The sequence below is a fragment of the Eretmochelys imbricata genome, chromosome 16, assembly GCF_965152235.1.
Source record: "Eretmochelys imbricata isolate rEreImb1 chromosome 16, rEreImb1.hap1, whole genome shotgun sequence".
Taxonomy (NCBI): Eukaryota; Metazoa; Chordata; order Testudines; family Cheloniidae; genus Eretmochelys; species Eretmochelys imbricata.
Window position 1 is genome coordinate 25,078,519 of NC_135587.1, and position 18,973 is coordinate 25,097,491.

General features: G+C 53.2%; 1 protein-coding gene across 1 annotated transcript in view; it reads right to left on the minus strand.

The window, feature by feature from the left end:
- Positions 1-18,973, minus strand: part of NR5A1 (nuclear receptor subfamily 5 group A member 1) — a 51,398-nt gene that overhangs the window by 23,805 nt on the left and 8,620 nt on the right. The window contains exon 3 of the mRNA XM_077835935.1: positions 17,238-17,878. Coding sequence (XP_077692061.1) covers positions 17,238-17,878 — 641 coding nt within the window. The remainder of the gene's footprint in view (positions 1-17,237; positions 17,879-18,973) is intronic.

Below are 18,973 nucleotides of genomic sequence, written 5' to 3' on the forward strand. Positions count from 1 at the left end.
CCCCCAGTTATTCCAGCCATTGACCCCCAGGCCCTTCTGTCTATGCAGCTCAGACTTGCTTTGCAGCCCCTTGTTTTATTCCAGCTCTGCTGGTGTCCCCGGAATGCACAGCAAATTGTGCAAACCTTTGTTGTGACTGTACATGGACCCAGAGGGCTTGGAAGTGGGGCTACCAAACTCCAGGATTCAGTCAATAAAAGCTGTCCATCCCTATTAAATACATTGTGAAAAATCAGTGGGTATCTGGCTGCCCCATCACATGTGCGCTAGTGCTGGGAGGTACCCACTGCCCTTAAGCACTCTAGTGCTGCAGAGTGTAACCTGGTGCCTGCCCTTCCTTTGGGGCAGGACAGAGGGAGGGTGGAACTAGCAGCGTTGCAGGCATGGCTGATTGACCCCGAGGAGGCGTGTCTGCATTGCAGTGTGGTTATGGAATCACCATACCATTAAAACCTGCTTCGGATTTGCCATGTAAGTGGGATTGAAATGTGTTTGAACTGGGTCCCGGCATCTCTCAACAGCCTTGAACTCTGCAAGGCAATAGCACAGTTCAGACATGGTTAAAAGAAGTTTAAATCCCATCTATTCTGCAAGATCAAACTGCATCCTACCCATGTCATGCACTACCAGGTTCTAATGGGATAGGGCAGCAGGGACAAAAATCACAATTCAAACTCTCTGAACTCCCAGCATCAGTGTGTAAAGGCTCCTTCCCTTGGCCTTCCCCCTTGCCATTGAAACATGCCCATTGACTTTGGACCATCAGCTCCATGAATCTCAGTTTTGGGGCTTTGCTTTGGTATGTCTCCATTACAGATACAAAGGGTAGAGCTCCACAGAGAGCTTATCTCCATAAAACCTGTGACTTATCAATGTCCTCTAACAAGAAGAGGACTCCTAATGGATGGCCATTCATAAAACAGAATCCGTCAATCATTTCTTGCGGAGATGACATGCACACACATACTCTTCTAAAAGCTAAGCAAAGAGTTTTCCTATGTAATGTCAATGCTTTTTAATCAAGTACTTTATCAAGGACCTAACACACACTATCTTTAGAGAACACATTCTTCATTTTAAAAGAAAGCATCTAACTTGTTCACAAAACCCAGTAACGGACATTCCAAGACCTGGCGATCACCCCAGCTGCAGCATCCACAAGAAAATTCCTTTATGATTAAATAAGGTTTTCTTTTGGCATGATCGGAGCTCTACATAAAAATCCATTTACCTGTGATAAATGGTCTTTAGAATAGAGAGGGCTGGAGAGACAGGGCAGAAGCTATTTCAAAACATACAACATAACAAATTACCAGAGACCTGGTGTTGCTATTAAGAGGCACAAATTGTTTAAAGGTCTAGGCAACATGGTCACCTAATACAGTAACTTGTCACTACTAAAAGTCTGGGGTCAAGCTACTAAAGCTTATATAGTGAACAATAAAAATTCCCTAGCAGTTCTTCATACTTCCTGAGAACAACATGAAATTTCAAAGCCTTGAAAAATATTCAGCTTCATGAGTTATCTGAAGGGACTTTAACTAATGTGTCTAACAATTAATCGTTTTCCTTTAAACCCATATATGAATCTGACATGGAATTGTCGACGAAGTGCCTAGATCAGCATTCTGCATATTCCTTAGCATTAAGTTGCAAGGAAGCTGAATGCCTCTGCATGAACATGACATGAAGATGGAAGATGCATTATAGACACATTGCCTCACAGCGCTAGACACTGGTGCTGGTTTCCCCATCCTGGGCTGTCCAACAATCATTGAAAAGGTCTGGGCAGTGAAGCTCGTACATGGCTCAGTGACACAGGCTCACATTTTCAGCACGTACCTAAGGCTCTGCGGTCACACAGCAAAAATTACATGCCAGCGCCCCACCCCAGGTACGGCTTCAGAAAGTACCATGCCCAACATTTCCATGGGCGTTAGCCACACGTTCCTGCTTTTCAGGGGAGATGTGCAGCATCCAATATGCAGTGGCTGGGTTGCAGCTCCTTTCACCCATGCCATGAGATAAGCCCCAAAGCTCATTGGCTTTCCTTTGCCCTACTCCACATCCCATCTTTCTCGTTTCCAGCCCAGCCTGGCTTTTCTCCTTTCCTCCTAATCCTGCTCTGGCTTGGACAGGTCTCTCTCTCCCGAACATGCCTCCCACCCTGTGAATTCCACCTCCCTTCCTCTTGGCCCTACCTGGTCCCAGGTCTGGCTGTTTGCCTTGCTAGGGCTGATCTTTCTAAATCGCTCTGAGTGCAAGGAAGCCCCGGAACGTGGATCTCTGCAGATGCACAAGTGAGGCAGGACCGCAGGAAGGTGGGCGCGAGGCAAAGTTTCTGGGAGCATTCAAGGCAAAATTAACCGAGTCCACGGAGTGGAGAGTACAGCATGTGCCCCTCTCCTGCTTGATGCAGGGGGAAAAAGGGACTAGCTGACCCACAATTGGCTGTTGAAGGCCTGTAGATCAGGGAGAGATTTCAGATTTTGCGAACCCCATCCCTTCCCAAGACTGGACCTGCCCGTGCTCCTCCCTTGAAGTACGGCTGACCTCAGCAGAGCTGCACTCAGAAATGGCTGAGTCCCAGCCCGGCCCCATGACTATGTCTTTAGCATCAGAAGCAGGCTGGGCAACGTACAGAGCAGGAGGACAAGGTTCAAGAAAGCTCCGGTGCTCCAGGCACTGGCATAGGCCTGGGGAGACCTGGGTTCAATTCCCCACTTTGCCAAAGACTCCCTGTGTGTGACACTGGGCAAATCTCCTGGTGCCTCAGTTCCCCCTCTGTCCAACAGCACTGACCTGCCCCACAGGATCAACGCAGCAAAGAGCATGAGGCTCTCAGATACTGTGGTGATGGGAGCCAGAGAAGTACCTCAGACAGGTCAGGTTCCCTCCAGAAGTATAATACAAACCAAGTGACATTTAGCAGAGGACGAGGCTGAGTCAAGGTCTCACTGTCTTCAGAGCCTTCAGCAGCAGCATCCCCCTTTTCACAGTTCTTGTCTCCCGATCCTTGGAACCCGCCTGGTTTTTCAGAGCAGACTCTTTCACTTTTTTAACATTGCAGAGGTTCAAGCAAAAGATAAGAGGGTCCTGTTAAAGCGGGGCTCAGCCCAGCTGTAAATCAGGAGCCAGAAAAGTGGCTGCACAAGGAATACATGCGGCCGAGTCCTTGTCCTGCAGGGAACAGCCGCAGTTCCTTCAGGGGCAAGCGCTGCCCCCTCTGCAGCGGGGAGTGGGCAGGTCTCGGGGGCTGGCTGCGCTCTTGCATACGGAACAGGCAGGTTCTTCTGGAGGAGGCGTGGCAACATTAGAACCGCCGGCGGGTCTCAGAGCGACCTCTGCCAGCGTTACACTTCAGATCCACACAAGTCTCCAGCACCAGCATCCTGCTGCCCTGTGACACCTCTTCAGATTTCTCACTGGAGCTCAAGGTCTCCATGAAAAGCTTTGCAGCTGGCACAAAAAGCAGAGGAGACAATGGCCTGCTCAGCTTGTGCTGTGAGCGCTGACCAAGCTCGCTCTTCCCAGCAGTGTGGGGGTGGTGCCGAAGCGGTAGGTGCTTTGCCAGAGTGCTCACGTGCCCACCCAGGGAACCTTTCAGCAACCCCCCTTCAAAGGACAAGACCAGAACTTCTAAAACCAGAAGCACCGCTTTGCCCTGCCAAGCCCCAGTGCAGAGCAAGGTGCCAGGAAGTTCCTCTCTGGGATGAAATTTATGATTTTTAAAAGTCCGATTGCTGAGTTATTTTTCCCTCCTTCCCCCAGGGACTCGGGCACTTCAGATCCTTTCATCAAACAAAGGATGTAGATGGTTAAGTTTCATTTCTGTGGCGACATTGGAGGAAAACTTCATTGTAACAGAGAGAATTCTGACCCGCTGCATCAAATCACTGTACGTGGAGCTGGCTTCTTTGGAAAGTGTACCGTAAATGGCTGACAACCATCTCTCACTTAAGAGCTGATGAATTCAAGGTATTTTTGCCAAGTGCTCTACCACCTAAATGTTCTAACCAACACCTTCAGATCTATTTGGTATAAATCAAGAGTGACTTTATTAGTTTTGTAAAAGTTGGCTGCCTTTAACTTTCCCTGCACATTCGAAAAGTCATATGGCTGGCAGAAATAATGCTGGCACCAGATAAAACAAATAATCATTCTCATCCTGTTTTGCACACCTGTAGCACTTCCGTGGCTGACAAAGCCCTTTCTAACATGCAGATAAAAGGTTTACACCACGCCTGTGAAGTAAGAATTATTATTTCCATTTTACAGCTGGGAAAATTGAGGCACAGAAAGGAGAAGTGGTCACACAGCTAGAGAGGGGCAGAGCCAGGGATGGAACCCAGGCGTCCTAATTCCAACACACTGAACCTGTTTTGGCCCTCGACTGTTCTCATTAGTGTCACCTGAGAAATAATATAACTCTGCTTTGGCAGGGAGTTAGACTTCATTTGTGCTGGGAAAGCATTTGCACAGCTATTGAGGATGGTGCTATGGAAGAGCAAAGTGTCATTATTATTAGAGCTGGTCAAAATATGGGTTTTGTGTCAGCTTTTTTGTTTGTTTATAGTGGTGGTGTTTTTGCAAATTTTATGCAAAAAAAATTAGCTTTTCATTTATTTGCCCTTTTTTGCTCCCTTTCCCCATCTTTTCAAGAAGCAAAATGGGGGGGGGGGGGAGGGAAGGAAGAAAGGGAGAAAAAAATGAAAAACTGGAAAAATATTTTGAATATAATTTTTGTTTGTTTTTCATCAAAAAACTGGAAAACATGAAACTAAAATGGTCTTTGCACACTTTTGTTTAGGAAAAAAAGGCCAGTTTTTATAAAAAAATGGTTTTGAACTAAAATATTTCCAGCTGTAATAATTTCTCAGGAGGGTAGTGGCACTCGTGGGACAAACCCAGGATTAATGCACAGCCTTTGTTACATAAATTCTGGCCATGAATCTCAGTTTTCGTTCCGGTGAGTACCTCTCCCTGCCTAGGCAGCCTACGGGAAAGGTCCCTGATCCTACAGAGGGTCAAGCAAGGGTGGACGTGCCCAGAACTGTTCCCCAGATTTGGCCACTCAGACAGAATCAGCTGGGGAGGCGGAGATTGAGGTAACAATTACAAGGGTCAATTATTGGGTGCAGGTAGGAAGTGTCACCTTGCCAACTGAGAGGTGAGAAAGTGGGCTCCTGTTCTGCCAATAACTGACAATCCAAGCTCTGCACTAGCGGAAGGTGTTAATGGTCAGACGCGGGTCCCTGTCCCCCGCCCCCCGGTCAGATACCACAGGGACAGGCACCCTACACTAAAACATCGAGTTGAATGGCTGTTTCCTAATGCAAGCAGCCAAACGTGCCCTTTTAATCACCTGCAATAACTTTACCTGGATCAGAACGACGGCGCTCTGAGTTAGCAAAGTGAACAGGACCAGTCCATCCTGCTCCAGTTTGGGGCCAGTCTCCCACCAACACCATGTGCAACGGCTGCCACCTGACAAGCCTGCTGAGCTCTGCCTCACAGTGGCCACGTCCTCAAAGGTGCTCTAACCACGCACCGTGCCCACAGCTCCCAAGGCCCCTCCCCTCACTATGGGGGCTCTCCCCAAAGGAGACTGGTAGCCACATCTCCAAGGCTTTAGTGACTGCGATATCTAACACAACTCAGCAGGCAGAGACTTCATCTCCCCACTGGGAAAAAGAGACACGTCATGGCCCCTTGGTATTTCTATTTGCTCCTACTAGCATGCTGTCATTAGAGAGAGATGGGGCCGTGGGGGGAGAGACTGGCTGGCGACCAGACAGCGACCGTCACAAGGAATTGGATTGAACCCCAGTGCGTATGACGCTAGCCGTTGCTAGAGCACCATGAGGAGAAGGAGATTTTCGATAAGCCAGAAATGCTTTGGCCGATAGTCAGGAGATGGGGGTCAAGATGACCCATGTATGTTAAAGCCAAAGCAGTAACCAGCTACAAATAGCTCACAAGCATGAAAAAGGAAACCTGTCCAAAAGGCAGACATGACGAGCGTGGCCCATGGCCATCCCTGCACCCTCGGGAACGGAGATGCCCTCGGGATTTTCCGCTGCTCCGTGACCCATCCTGGGAGGAAATAACTACCCCCTTCCCCTGGCAACCAGCACAGTTCCACTCCGGAGGAGAGCAGCAGGAGGGGGCTCAGAATCCTTCCCCCCACATGGAACCCAGCTCCTCGAGTCTCCCTCCATGTCCCCAGGGAGTCGAGTTTGGGGCAATGGATTCAATGGCACCAGATACCACCTTCTTGCTGCATCATTGGACAGAGCTCTGCCGCCCATCCCAGGAGAGCCCTGGAAGTTAGAAGAGTTACATGGAGTGGGGGTGGGCTCCAGCCCAAGGAAACATTCCCTCCCCTAGTGGCATTTCCCAGGGACACCAGCGATCTGGCTATTTCTGCAGCGCTGCTCACCACAGGAGCCCACAGCCTCGCGGCACTAGGAAAGCAGCCCAGTAAGCCATACGAAGAGAGGACCCATGTAGTAACATGCTAGTGCTTAGTGTCAAAGACCTGCCATTGTCCTGTGAATCAGACCCTCAGGAGCATCCCAGAATCTGGGCCCAGCTGAACCCCAGGGCCGGGAGCCAAAGCCCAAGGAGATTATTCAAGGGCAGCATTAGCAGAGGGCCTTGAAAGCACTAAACTGGGGGAATTATCCTTCTGAATCCAGAAGAGTGTCTGGTTGAAGAACCTGCCCATGCAAGCTCCAGGCATCTCCTGTCACCTGCCCCAGCCTAGCCTTGGCAGAGTCCCCAGAGAGTCCAGCTTCACTGTGGCTGCCCCAGAATCTCTGCACCCTATACAAAATGCAAGTTCACCTCCCAGCCTGCCCAGCAAACGCAAGGGACCCAGGAGGGGAGCAGAGCCCTGAGTCTGTCTCTCAAACAGGCCACATTGTTTTATAAAACCTCAGCAAGTAGCAGAGCAGCCAATGGAGAGATGGTCTCCTCTCCTCCTCCAGGATGCTGCTGCCACGCTCCTCCCTTCCCCTTTCCCCATCGCCCCCTTGCTCCTTTTCCCTTTCGGCAAAAACAGGGAGTCAAACTGAGTTCTCTCCTCAGGCAGGGCAGAGCCAAGCGATCTGCACAGCCAGAGCTGCTGGTTCTCAGAGGCACCCTCCCTAACACAGTGCAACAGGGAGCTTAGGGTCTGCACAGGCTTGGACCCAGCCACCGCATGGCACAGCGCTTTGGAGAAGGTCGGATCTGGACCTAGACCTGGCTCTGCAGTGTGGGACCAGCCTGTCTGCCCAGAGACTAAGGAACCAGTCACGGCTGTGATTAGCGTCAAACCAAAACCTTCCTCAGGAGCTGCATCTCCCTGTCCTCAGGGTGTCTGCCCCCTCCTGGCTGCAACCAGGCTCCCCCGACAGCACATTTCAGGTAGGGCTTAGGGGTTCTGCCGAACCAAATGCAATTTGTTTAACCTTCCAGGCCTCTCACCTTAAGCTAAAGGTCACTTTGCCCTGCTGCCTGGACTTCCATTATAGATACATAGATATATTAAAAATTACATCTGAAAGGACAAAGTTGCCTGAGCCTCATGACCCGGCAAAATGTATTTCACCTCCCTTCCCATATTTTTCTTCTAACGAGTAGATGTTGCAAATCTTCTCTTGAATCTTGACACATCTCATCTAGCCTCAGTTAAAGTTTGTATTTATGGGTGTCAGCTCTGACCTCTTCCACCCCGGCTCCCTCGCCGACCCTCTATAAACAAGCAGGCCCCCAAATCCCCCTTTGTCGAGCAGCATTATTAGTCTTGCATCCGAAGGCCAGTGTAGTCCGTAATTCTCTGTCTGATGACACAAGATGAACACGGCAGCATCACTCTCCCCAGCAGATTGGCAGGCCGGCCCTCATTTGTCAGTGGCAGACTGACAGAATTACTAGCCCTTAAATGAAACGATATATCTGGGACGTTAAATCTGTTTTCATTCTGACTGCCCCACACCTCCAGGTGGACGTGGCGTGTGAACTGATGTCCAGAGGCCATTAGCCCAGCTCCCCCTCCCACAGCCTTCACAATAACACAACTACAGCCCCTGGGGAGTGTTTCCAAGGCCCTCCTCCGCCCCGCGGCCACACTGCGCTGAGCCAGGGCCTGCTGAGGCTCCTGAGGGGGAAATAATTAGATAGAACCATCACCACCTGTAGAGAAAATACCTCCCCCACCAACACTTCGCAGGCCCATAGCGGCCCAAAGCCCCCCTCACCACCACCACCCCCGCATTAGTCTGCCCAGTGTAACAAGAGCCTACACCAAGGAGACAAGTCTCAAAAGCAAATTGGGCCTGACCCTCCTTTCCCAGGAGAGTGCCCCTGCCTGCCATGGAGTTACCCCACTTCACGCCACAGGGAGGGAGTGAATAGAGGAGCATCTACTTGGGGATTTACAAGCTGCCCTTCCATACACGACAGGGGGCAGGCTCTCCAGCCCAGCAGACCATGGGGTTCCCTACAACCCCGCCCCCCTACATCCCAGGCAGACATTGGAGGAAGAGGGGGCAGAGCTCAGAGAGGTAGGTGCCAGCTCCCATTTTGGGTGTGTTGGCCCATCCCACCCCGAGCCTGAGCTGAGCTCGGGCCTTGAACCCGGAAACTCAAGGCCAAACAATCTGAGTTTGGGTCAAACAAAGAGGCCTTGCCTGGCTCCAGTCTGAAATGTCAGCCAGCCCAGGCCTGCCAGAAGCTCAGCCCCAAGCTGCCCACAAAGAGTGTGTGCATTCAGGCCAGCTGCTGCACCACAGCCGCTCCACAACCTGTTCCCGTGCCCAAGCACTGCTCCCTGCATGCCCTGGGCTAGTAGCACCAACGCCCACTTGGGCAAGAGGCAACAAGGACACAGTCTGCATCTTCCCCCAGACAGCAGCCCCATAACAGCCCCACAAAGGGTTCTGCAGCAGGACCAACTGCCCTGCACACAACACACAGTCAACCTGTGGAACTCCTTGCCAGAGGATGTTGCGAAGGCCAAGACTATAACTGGGTTCAAAAAGAACTAGATAAGTTCATCATCAATGGCTATCAGCCAGGCTGGGCAGGGATGGTGTCACTAGCCTCTGTTTGCTAGAAGCTGGGAATGGGTGACAGGGGATGGATCACTTGATGATTCCCTGTTCTGTTCATTCCCTCTGGGGCACCTGGCACTGGCCACTGTTGGCAGACAGGATACTGGGCTAGATGGACCTTTGGTCTGACCCAGTGTGGCCGACTTAGGTTTTTATGTTCCTTACAATGGAGTGGTCCCAGGCAGACAGAGCGTTATTGCTGTGCAGACCCTCCGCTCTGTGCACGGGCTTGTCAGTAAGCAATGCTGATAGTTTAGCTGATCGCCATATTTGGGGTCAGGAGGAAATTTTCCCCCAGGGCAGATTGGAAGAGGCCCTGGGGGTTTTTTGCCTTCCTCTGCAGCGTGGGGCACGGGTCACTTGCTGGAGGATTCTCTGCACCTTGAAGTCTTTAAACCACGATTTGAGAACTTCAGTAGCTCAGACATAAGTTAGGGGTTTGTTACAGGAGTGGGTGGGTGAGAGTCCATGGCCTGCGTTGTGCAGGAGGTCAGACTAGATGATCATAATGGTCCCTTCTGACCTTAAAGTCTATGAGTCTATGAAAGCCCTGCACGCTGCTCACCACCGCACTTCTTTATACAAACACCTGAGCCAGGAAGAAAAAGGCGTAGAGCTCAGAGCTCAGGCCATGCCCAGCACCACCCTCTGGCCAAGCAGCTCTGCGATAGGCTGAGGTGGTTTTCCTGCGCTTTGTCCTGTCCCAGCACTGGCTGACTCCCCTGTGACTTCTAGAGCTTTCTGGAGCAAAGTGTCTCAGGGCTTCCTAAAATCTGTCAGGGTCAACAGAGCAGTTACAATTTGATTGACCCAAATAGAAAGGGAGCCGGTCTGGGAGAAAGGGAGACAGACAGACAGACAGAGGGTTCCCCTTTATGACTAGCAGCCACTGTGGGACTGATCTAAAAGGAAGAAAGGGCTGGTGTGTAGACAGGAGCTGCACTCTCTGACCCTCTCTCCCGGGGAGTGCTGGGGTTAACGTGCTGCTCACCAGCCACCTTGGGTTGGGAACTGCAGCCTGCTGTGTATTTACTTGGGAAACAAGCCCCTGGTCTCTGGAAACAAACCATCCAAATCACCAGCATTCAGGGCTGGTAATAGATGGGGAGGCAGACGTGTCTCCCCTCTGAAAATTATTTTCCAAGTAAATGCAGCGCTGGCATCAGGTGCTGGACTGACAGCTGGGGGGGCAGACTCCTCTCTGACCTCAGCTCTGCGCCCCCTTTCCCTGCAGCGGCAACGCACTGTTCCAGAAGCCCCATTAACAGTCCTGAAAGTCCAGCTTTTGTACTGGCACAAAGAACTGTACTGGAACCAGAAGGCAGTTCGCTTGAACAGGGACGGTCTGTTGTCCCTCACAAAGCAGGTGAGAGGCACCTGGCTTCACGCAAAAGTGACTACTGGCTAAGTGACTTGCCCAGGGTCACACAGAGAGTCTGTCACAGAGCAGGGAATGGAACCCAGGCCTCCAATGGCTCGTGCCCCACACCGCTAATGAAAGGCTAATACAGCTGGGTCGGGAGGGACAGGCATCTCCCATCCTCTTCCGAGACCTCAGAGGGGCGGGGCAGGCAGAGGTGAACGGGAGAGCCGTGGAGACCACCTCAATGGCTAGCAGAGATTCCCCTGGAGCTCAGAGACCTGAGCTCTATCCAGCCGGTGCTGGGAGTTCCCATGGCTGTGATGGTGTCACAAAGAGACGGCCACTTGAGTCGATGACGAGCAGACCCGTATGTGTCCCTACCCCGGGGCAGCTAGGCCTCACCCCCTGCTTTCTCAGTGGTGCGCTCATTCTGGGAGTTATCTTTGGACTACTAGTGAAAAACAAAATGAAGTCAATGGTTTGTTAAATAGCAGCTCTTCCCTGAGCCTGGTGACAGCCCCTGGGACCCTTTGCCCCAGAATCGTCTTCCTCCTTTGGGTCAGAGACGCGCAGGCGTGCTTAGGCTGCGGCTCCCTGCTCTGAACCAGCCATCCCTCGCTGAGATCCCAGCACAGCTGGGCCAGGCCCGCCAGACTGCCGCCAGCTGGGAAAGCTCAACAGACAGTAGCCCAGGAAGCCAGGCCCCTGAGCGAGCCCGCCTTGCAGCCAGGCCGGGAGATGGGCCTTACCCTCTGTGCGGGGAGGGCTCTGGACAGAGAGCTGCCCCCACAGGAGTGCGCAAGTAGCGTGTGACTGCAGGCAACAGGGCTCAGCCTGGCAGGAGGGCGAGAGCCCGGCCGCATCTGCAACGCCAGGCAGGGCACGAGGGACGGTCGGCGCTAGCAACAGAGGCTCGGTTCTCTAGCTTGCACCCCCACTTCCAGGTTTTCTGCCACTTGCTGTACCACAGAAGCCAAGAAACAGCCTAGAATGGTCCCCCTACCCTGAGGCAACGCAGCCCCTCAGCCTTCACACACAAAGCCATCCCAACCCCCAAACCCCTGCTGCCTTAGGAGCAATATCAGCATTGCTCTGCCCCTGCTCCACCCCACACACCTGCTCCTTTCCCCCTTTGGCTCCCTCCATCCCCGAGCCATCCCATTCCCCGTTCTCTCTGGACTCCTCAACAGTGAGCTGACTTCTCTCCAGCCCACTTCCTGCAGCTCCCAATGCTCCCAGGAGGGAGTCCTAGAGCAGGGAGGTCTGGCTGGCTTTTCCCTGCAGAATGCCTTGTACATGCTGGCCTGTTTCGGAGGGGCGGGGTTTGTCTCCTGCAGGTCACAGCACTGGCCCGAGCAGCCTCCTGTCCAGCCCATGCCCAAAGCGGCCTGTGGAAAAGATCTGAGAAGCATGCTCCGCTCCCGGCTGCACACACACCAGGCCCATGGGAACAGCATGTGCGAGAGGCCCTGACACTCCCTAGAATTTGCTTCTCTTACCACAGGTGCCTGGTGCCTGGCTTTAGGGCCCGGGGGCCGTAGAGTGGATGGCAAAGAGAATGATGTGCCACCCGGAAAATAAACTGACTGCTTAGCACCCGCTCCCAGACACTGCCCAGGGGCACTCGCCCCGCATGGCTCCTGCTCGATGCTGGGAGCCCACAGCCATGTGTGCTCTCCTGGGTAAGGAGGGTGCAGAGAACAGCAGCTGCCTGGCAGCCAAAAGGTGTGGGGCACTAGCCATTGGAGGCCTGGGGGCCATTCCCTGCTCTGCCACAGGCTTCCAATGTGACCTTAGGCAAGTCACTTAGCCTCACCATGCCTCAGTTCCCCACCTGTACAATGGGGAGAACAGCCCTGCCCTGCCTCATGGGGGCTCTGAAGATAAAGCCATTCGAAGGCTGAGAGGTGCTCAGATGCTACAGAGACAGGGACCATCTAAGTTCCTTTGCTGGGAGGCTCCCTGCTCTCTCCTAGAGCCCCCGCACAAAGGAGCAGCAGCGGAAGCTTTAAAAGGCTCCACTCTTGGCTTCCCCCATATCTGGGGCACCAGCCTACCAGGGGTGCTTTGGGAGGCTGGCAGCCTTCCCAGCCCCATTCCTTTGGGGCAGTGTCGGCACACCCCGCACCCCTTCCCTGGGCTTCTCAGAAGTAGCAGGGGACAAGACAGCAGCTCGGCCTTGAAACTTGCCCACGGAAAGGCAACGGGGAGCCCAGAGCACTGGAGGCTGCAGGGGAGGGGTGACACTGCGCTGCAGGGGAAGGAACCGTCTCATGAACCCCGTGTCAATGGGGCGACATCGGCAGCTGACAGCAAATGCCTCCTCGGGAATACAGAAACTGGCTGGGAACATGCCTGAGAAAGTACTTGCCTTTGTGATGGCCAAGGCAGCCCGCATCCCCCATTCTGAGAGTCCCTAAATGCCCCAGCTCCATTCATGCACTGCTCTGGCTGTGTTTTTAGCCCTGCTCGTGGCCTTAGTGTAACGCTCTGAAGTCTGTGCTGCCAGGAGTTCATCTACCGCCTTGGCGACCCATTGGCTTTCATTGGGCAGATGTGGGGAGCAGGGAGAAGGGCATCCTTGGGGCTGCTGCACCATCCTGCTGCCACAGCGAAAAGCAGGCAGAGAACCACCGGCTGAGCACTGCTGTGAAAGAAACCCCCAAGGCCTGGGCCTAGCCCCGGCTCCCCGGGAAGAGCACGCAGGCCGGGTGAGCCGCAGTGGAAACACAGATCTGCAGCAGCTGAGACTGGACACCCCCTTTGCCCCAGAGAACAAAGCACCCCTTAACACCCAGCCTGTCCAAGAAGGTCACCATCGCTTGTGGCCCAGGGCACTTTCCGCACAGGAAGCTCTTCAGGGCAGGGCTGGAGCTTTGTCCTGGGTTTATGGAGCCCGTAGCCCAGCAGGGCTCTGGGTCCTGACAGGGCCCCTAGAACTGCTGCAACACAAACAAGCAATAATCCTAGCGCCAGCGTCCTGGGCGGTTCTGCTCTGGAAGGCAGATCAGTGCTCGGGCACAGGACGCAGACAGCCCAGCCCAGGGGAGGGGGCAGCTTTAGGTCACCTGGTTTTCTGCAAAGGCCACTTCAGCCCCTGGCACATGCAACAGCCACCTCCCTACTGCTGCCTAAGGGCTGTGGTACCCCCAGGGCACCCTCCGCCCCCGGCTGTCCCCATGCAGGGATCAGGGGGACAGGGGCAGACAGAGTTACTCATGTCAACCCTGCACAGCTCCTGCCCCAGGGGAATAGAAATCTCCCTGCTCCGTCTTCTTTGCAGCCTTTAGGTGTTGCCAGTAAAGCACATAGGGGTTAGGGCCAGAAACAGCCCCACTTTCTTACACTCCCCCTTGCAGCTTCCATAGGAAGCAACATTCATCCTTTCCTACCTAAAATGTCGTATAGTGTTGCTCTGCATTGCTGAAGGGCTGCCATGTTCCACCCCAGAGGTGGCTGTATTTCTTTCGTGAGTGCTGCGGTCTCTATATATTGCTTCCACCTGCTGGTCCTGTGCCCAATAGCAGTCATGACCACAGACTGTAAACGGCCCCAGGAGAACTGCCTGCTCAATCCATTCACTAATGTTCTTTTCTTAGCCACACAAACCTATTGCTGCCATTAAATTATCCCAAGCCAGAGTGGGTGAAGAAGTCTCTGGCCCCAGTGTGGTGACAGCTTTGCCCCAGCAAACAAGAAATCTGCCCTGCAGCATTCTTGAAATCAGCAAAATAAGGTCAAGGCGGCACTAACCACGCAGGACGCGCAGCATCAGATTGCAGATGGTTTTACCAGGGAGTGATGGGGGCTGACAGCAGCTTCTGCTGCCAGTACCACATGCTCAGCCTCGAGCAGAGGAAGGAAACGCAGCCAAAGGAGTCTCCAAGTTCCTACAGCTCATGTTGAAAGGATAGAAAATCCGCCCCAAGGCTTGCCCTGCTCGAACATCTGGGGTTGGGCGGGGCCTGTGCTCTCCCAAGCACTACGCAGGCCACAGGATTGAATCACTTACCAACGGCACTGCTGGACCGCAGCCCCGCTCTAACCTATCCAAAGCAGGTAGCTACTGATCTGTGTTTAAATCTCTGCCCACCAATCCCCATCTCCTAGCGTTCCTGGCACTAGGAGACCCGGAGATCTGTGGAGTCCAGTTTCCAGGGACTGCGTCCTCTAGCTGCATTGTTACACAGTGTGACACTTGTTTACCAGGCCGGCACACGGGCGGATCCTGACTAGGTGAAGCCCTGGCATTGCTATTGTACAGCACGTGTCACTCTGGGGGGAAGAGGGGCTGATGGATTTGTATTCACATGGAGCAAAGCCATGCCTGAATGGTGTAACCGCACGGACAATGGAATTACAAGGCTACCCAGCAAGGCAGCAGCAAGCTGAAGCCACTGTTTACAATATCTCCTGCAAAACAACAATTCCCCGTTCCCAGAATCCAAGCAGAACACTGATATGATTGAAATGAACAAAAAATGCTTCTACAATGCAACTTCCTGGCACTGTTCTGGGCAGGGAGAGGTTATTCTGAGCAGGGAAGCACACTGCCATGCTCTGGAGGCCCAAGGAGGGGGCCAGAGGCGAAAGACCCCAGCTTCTGCGATGGTCTGGAGAGGAGCAGAACCGTGGGCCACAGCCACTCTGGGGCTGGCTGTCCCCAGCGAAGCAGCTTGGTCGCCATGGAAGCTCATAATGACGTTGGGACACTGTTGAGGGAGCTACTCTGGAGGTCGCCGCCTTTCCTTTTCATTTGCAGCTCCGGGACAGGGCCCAGCGCCGGAGCTTTGCAGGGGTTTGGTGACCGGCGCTGACTGGGAGCTAAGGCCAGATCTCCAGTTTCACTGCCCATTACAGCATCTCACTCTGCCGACTGCCTCACTTTGCCTAGAGTCCAAATGTCCTGGGACTCCTCCCAAAACGGCCCCTGTTCGGTCTTTAGAACACTCCCAGCAGGAGCCCGTGGTTCCCTGTGCTCAGGCCGCTGAATGCTTCTCATTGGGCAAACAGGTTCAGAGCAAAAGCCACACCCCCGAACCGACATGCACCCCAGAATCCCACCCCCAAATATCCCCAGAGCTTTGCTAGAGGTTAATCAGATCCAGCTCACAGATTTGCCTTAGGCCTGCCCCTTGGGCTGGGAGCAGCACCTGCTGCCTGGGGAAGCTTCAGAAAACAACCTATTCACTCCTTGCTGCTGTAAAAAATTAAATAAAATTTAAAAAAATCACTAGACCCCATGACCCTCAATTCCTGTGAAACAGGGGAATCAGCATGGCTCCCCAGACAGATCCAGCTGTTCAAGGGCCAAATTAATTCCTGTTGTAACCTTACTGACTTCAGCAGATTCATACCAGGGATGAATTTGACTCAAATCCAGCACAGTCCTCTGGGGATGACACCCCCACTTCCCCTCACCCCTGAACTCCAAACAAGTCATTATGGGGAGGGGGGAAATCCTTCTGCACTAAATAATTTTTAAGGAATTGAGTGTGATACTTCCTGTAGGTCCTACATAAACAAATCTGTGGCCACATGCAGTAATGCCAGGGGATGCACATAAACTGCTTGGTTTACGTTTGGCCCAGAGGAAGAGGCAGGACAGCTATTTCAAAGAAAAAAGCAGTAATTTGCATGAAGACCAGACTCTCTCCCAGACTCTGCAATGTGTGTGGGATGGAAGGGGGGACTGGAAGGTGGGACAGGGTGGGAGGGTTCTGGGGGTCAGCAGAGATCCTGTCCACTTCCCACTTCAGAGAACTAGAGTTGGAGCAACCTGCTGAAGAGCAAGCTGGTTGCAGCTCCATCTGTGGCTCTTTCTGGTAATTTTGATTGCTAACTTGGCTCCTGAATCCCTGAGGAGTGTCACTGATCTAGAGCCTGTAGGTACCACATCTGGGGCAGCAGCAGCTGGGGGTTCATGCAGGGAGGTACCCACCCCGGCTGGGGTCACGTGGCAGCAACTGCACTGCCGAGAGGCAGCTGGGCAGACCCATGCCAGACTCTGGTCTATGCAAGCACAGCAGTGTGGGCAGCTGGTCAAAGCCCAGGTGATGTCCCCCCACCCCTGCTACGGCAGGAAATTCCCCCAGTCTGGAGGCCAAGGCTGCCGGTGAGGGCACCAGTTAGTGTCACTGGGGTGCAGGCATCTCTCCGTTAGGGACTGGGCTGAGACCCATTAAACCCATTTCAGCCAGGCCAGCACACAGCCACCAGGAGAGGTGGCTGGGGGGGATCTGAACTGGGGAGCTGGGAGTTCCTGTCTCCCAGTGCCCGGGCTCTGAGCTGCCCTGTCCCCTGGGCAGAGGCTTCTAAGGAGAATTAGAGCTGAGCCTACAGGCTCCTCGTCCAGACACTTAACAGTTAAATTGGGGCAGCTTTGTGGTTCTCACGCTGGGGTCTCCCCCTCTCTTGCCTTCCCTGTGCCCAGCTCCAGGTCTGAGCATCCTTGTGCCCCTGGGAGTGTGCGGGAAGGGGGGGGGAGCTGCCTCAGGCCAGTGACTCGGTATCCTGCTCTGTGCACAGACTGGTGGAAGCCAGATGCCACAGGATGGATTCCTCCCAGCCCAGGGGGTCACACCAGGCCCCCTGCACCAGTTACACCCTTTAGTTTGGCCCCTTATTAAGGGCTTTAGTGGTGTGAGGGGCCTGCAAAGTCCCTCTCTGCTGGGCAAATTTCAGCCCCACTGTCTATTTCATTCCCAAGGGTTGCCTCTTGGAACGTACCTGCAGGCCCCACCCTTGAGTGACCAGCCAAGCAAACCACCTACCTCCAGCTCCTTAAAGAAGATGCAGCTCCGTGCCCACTCCACAATGGAGAAGAGGGTCTGGTCTGCCATCTTGCACATGAGGCCAAAGGTGCTGAGTTTCTCATGCCGGCCTTTGCCCTGCTCCTGTTGCAGACAAGCCAGTATCCGCGCCTTGACCTGGGGCTCATCAGGCTCCAGCTGCAGCAGCTTGAGAATGACCTCTGGGATGTCGGGTGGGGCGCTGTTGGGATAGGCATCTGGATACATGTAGCTGGCCATGGACTCATGGGAATTTGTGTAGTGGTCAGGGTACTCTGACTTGATGGTGCGGTTGGGAAAGGATGGGTAATGGTAGCTGGACAGTGCCCCGTGGCTTGGCACAGTCATTCCCAAGGATGGCGTCCCATATGGACTTCTGTCGTAGTCGACTGGCGTCATAGTGGCCGGGTTGGGAGGCAGGCTCTTGGACACCGAATGGATGCCATGGATGGTGGAGGACAGGTTGTAGTCAGTTTGCACTGGGGACACGATCTGAGGCACAGTCTCCAGCTTAAAGCCATTGGCGCGTATCAGAGCTTTCTTCTGCTGTTTTAAGGCACGATCTCGCTTGTACATGGGGCCGAACTTATTTCTTCCTCCTCGCATCCGGTCCGCACGCACAGCTGTGGGGCAGAGAGAAAGAAGGGCCTTTGGAATTCAGCTGAGCCCAGGGGAGCCTTATCACGCCAAAAGATCATGGCAAATAACCCTGAGGGCTCTGTCCAGATAGACTGGGGGGAAGAGGGTGGGGAGGAGGAGGGGAAAAGGCCGGGTAGTACCCAAACACCCTCTTGGTGAAACAATGCATCTTGTCCTGCAGCCGTTCCATCACTGGAGTGATGGACGGCTGCATCGGGACACAGGGCTCCTGGTGCAGAGTCTGTCCTGGGGCAGTTATACTGCCTCTGAGCAGCGAGTAGGGGGTGCTGTCCTAGTGAGGCAGTATAACCCCACTGGCCCTGGAACACTAAGAGCATCAGGTTGAGAACACTTCCTGAGGCCCCGTCCTCCATGACAGAGCTGCTTCTCTCCTGGGGTCTAGATCAGTGTCGCAGACCTGCCCCCCAGCAGGCATAGCCCCAGCAGTAAGGCCATCTTCAGCCACTCCCTGCACTGCAACTCACTAGCCATCAAATCAAAGAGTTTCAATTTGCAGAAAACTATATCTCAGCAGCATTGCCCAGTCTCACTATTTTATCACAAGTCTTGCAATATTGGTGCTTTTCTTAAAGCCCAAGCTCCTGGAGTCAGGTGAATATGTGAGAATCTCATCTTTCATTTAAAAAAAAAAGGGAAAACAAATTAAGTTTCTAGTGTTCATTCTTGCAGAGAAAAGCTTGAAAATGTGAAGTCAGGAGGCAAATAAAAACAACCCCAAGTTATTGTTTTTTAAAATCTCAAGATTTTTAAACATAACCTCACAATTTGCTGGATCTTGACTCATGATTTTGGAATGACTGGGAGTTACAATAGTTTCTCTGAGATTTTGTTGAATTGGATCCAGTTGTGCACTCCTTCCTGTCAGTCCCTTCCAACACCACCATTACACGCAAGACAAATGGTCAGGAGAGCTCTCCAAAATATATTGGCCTGATCTACAGTTGGTGTAGACCAGCCTAGTTCCATTGACTTCAACCAGACTATATTGATTTGCACCAGCCGTGAGTCTGGCCTGGTGTGTGTGTGTTATTAAAATTGGCTTAAAACTTTGCCCAAGG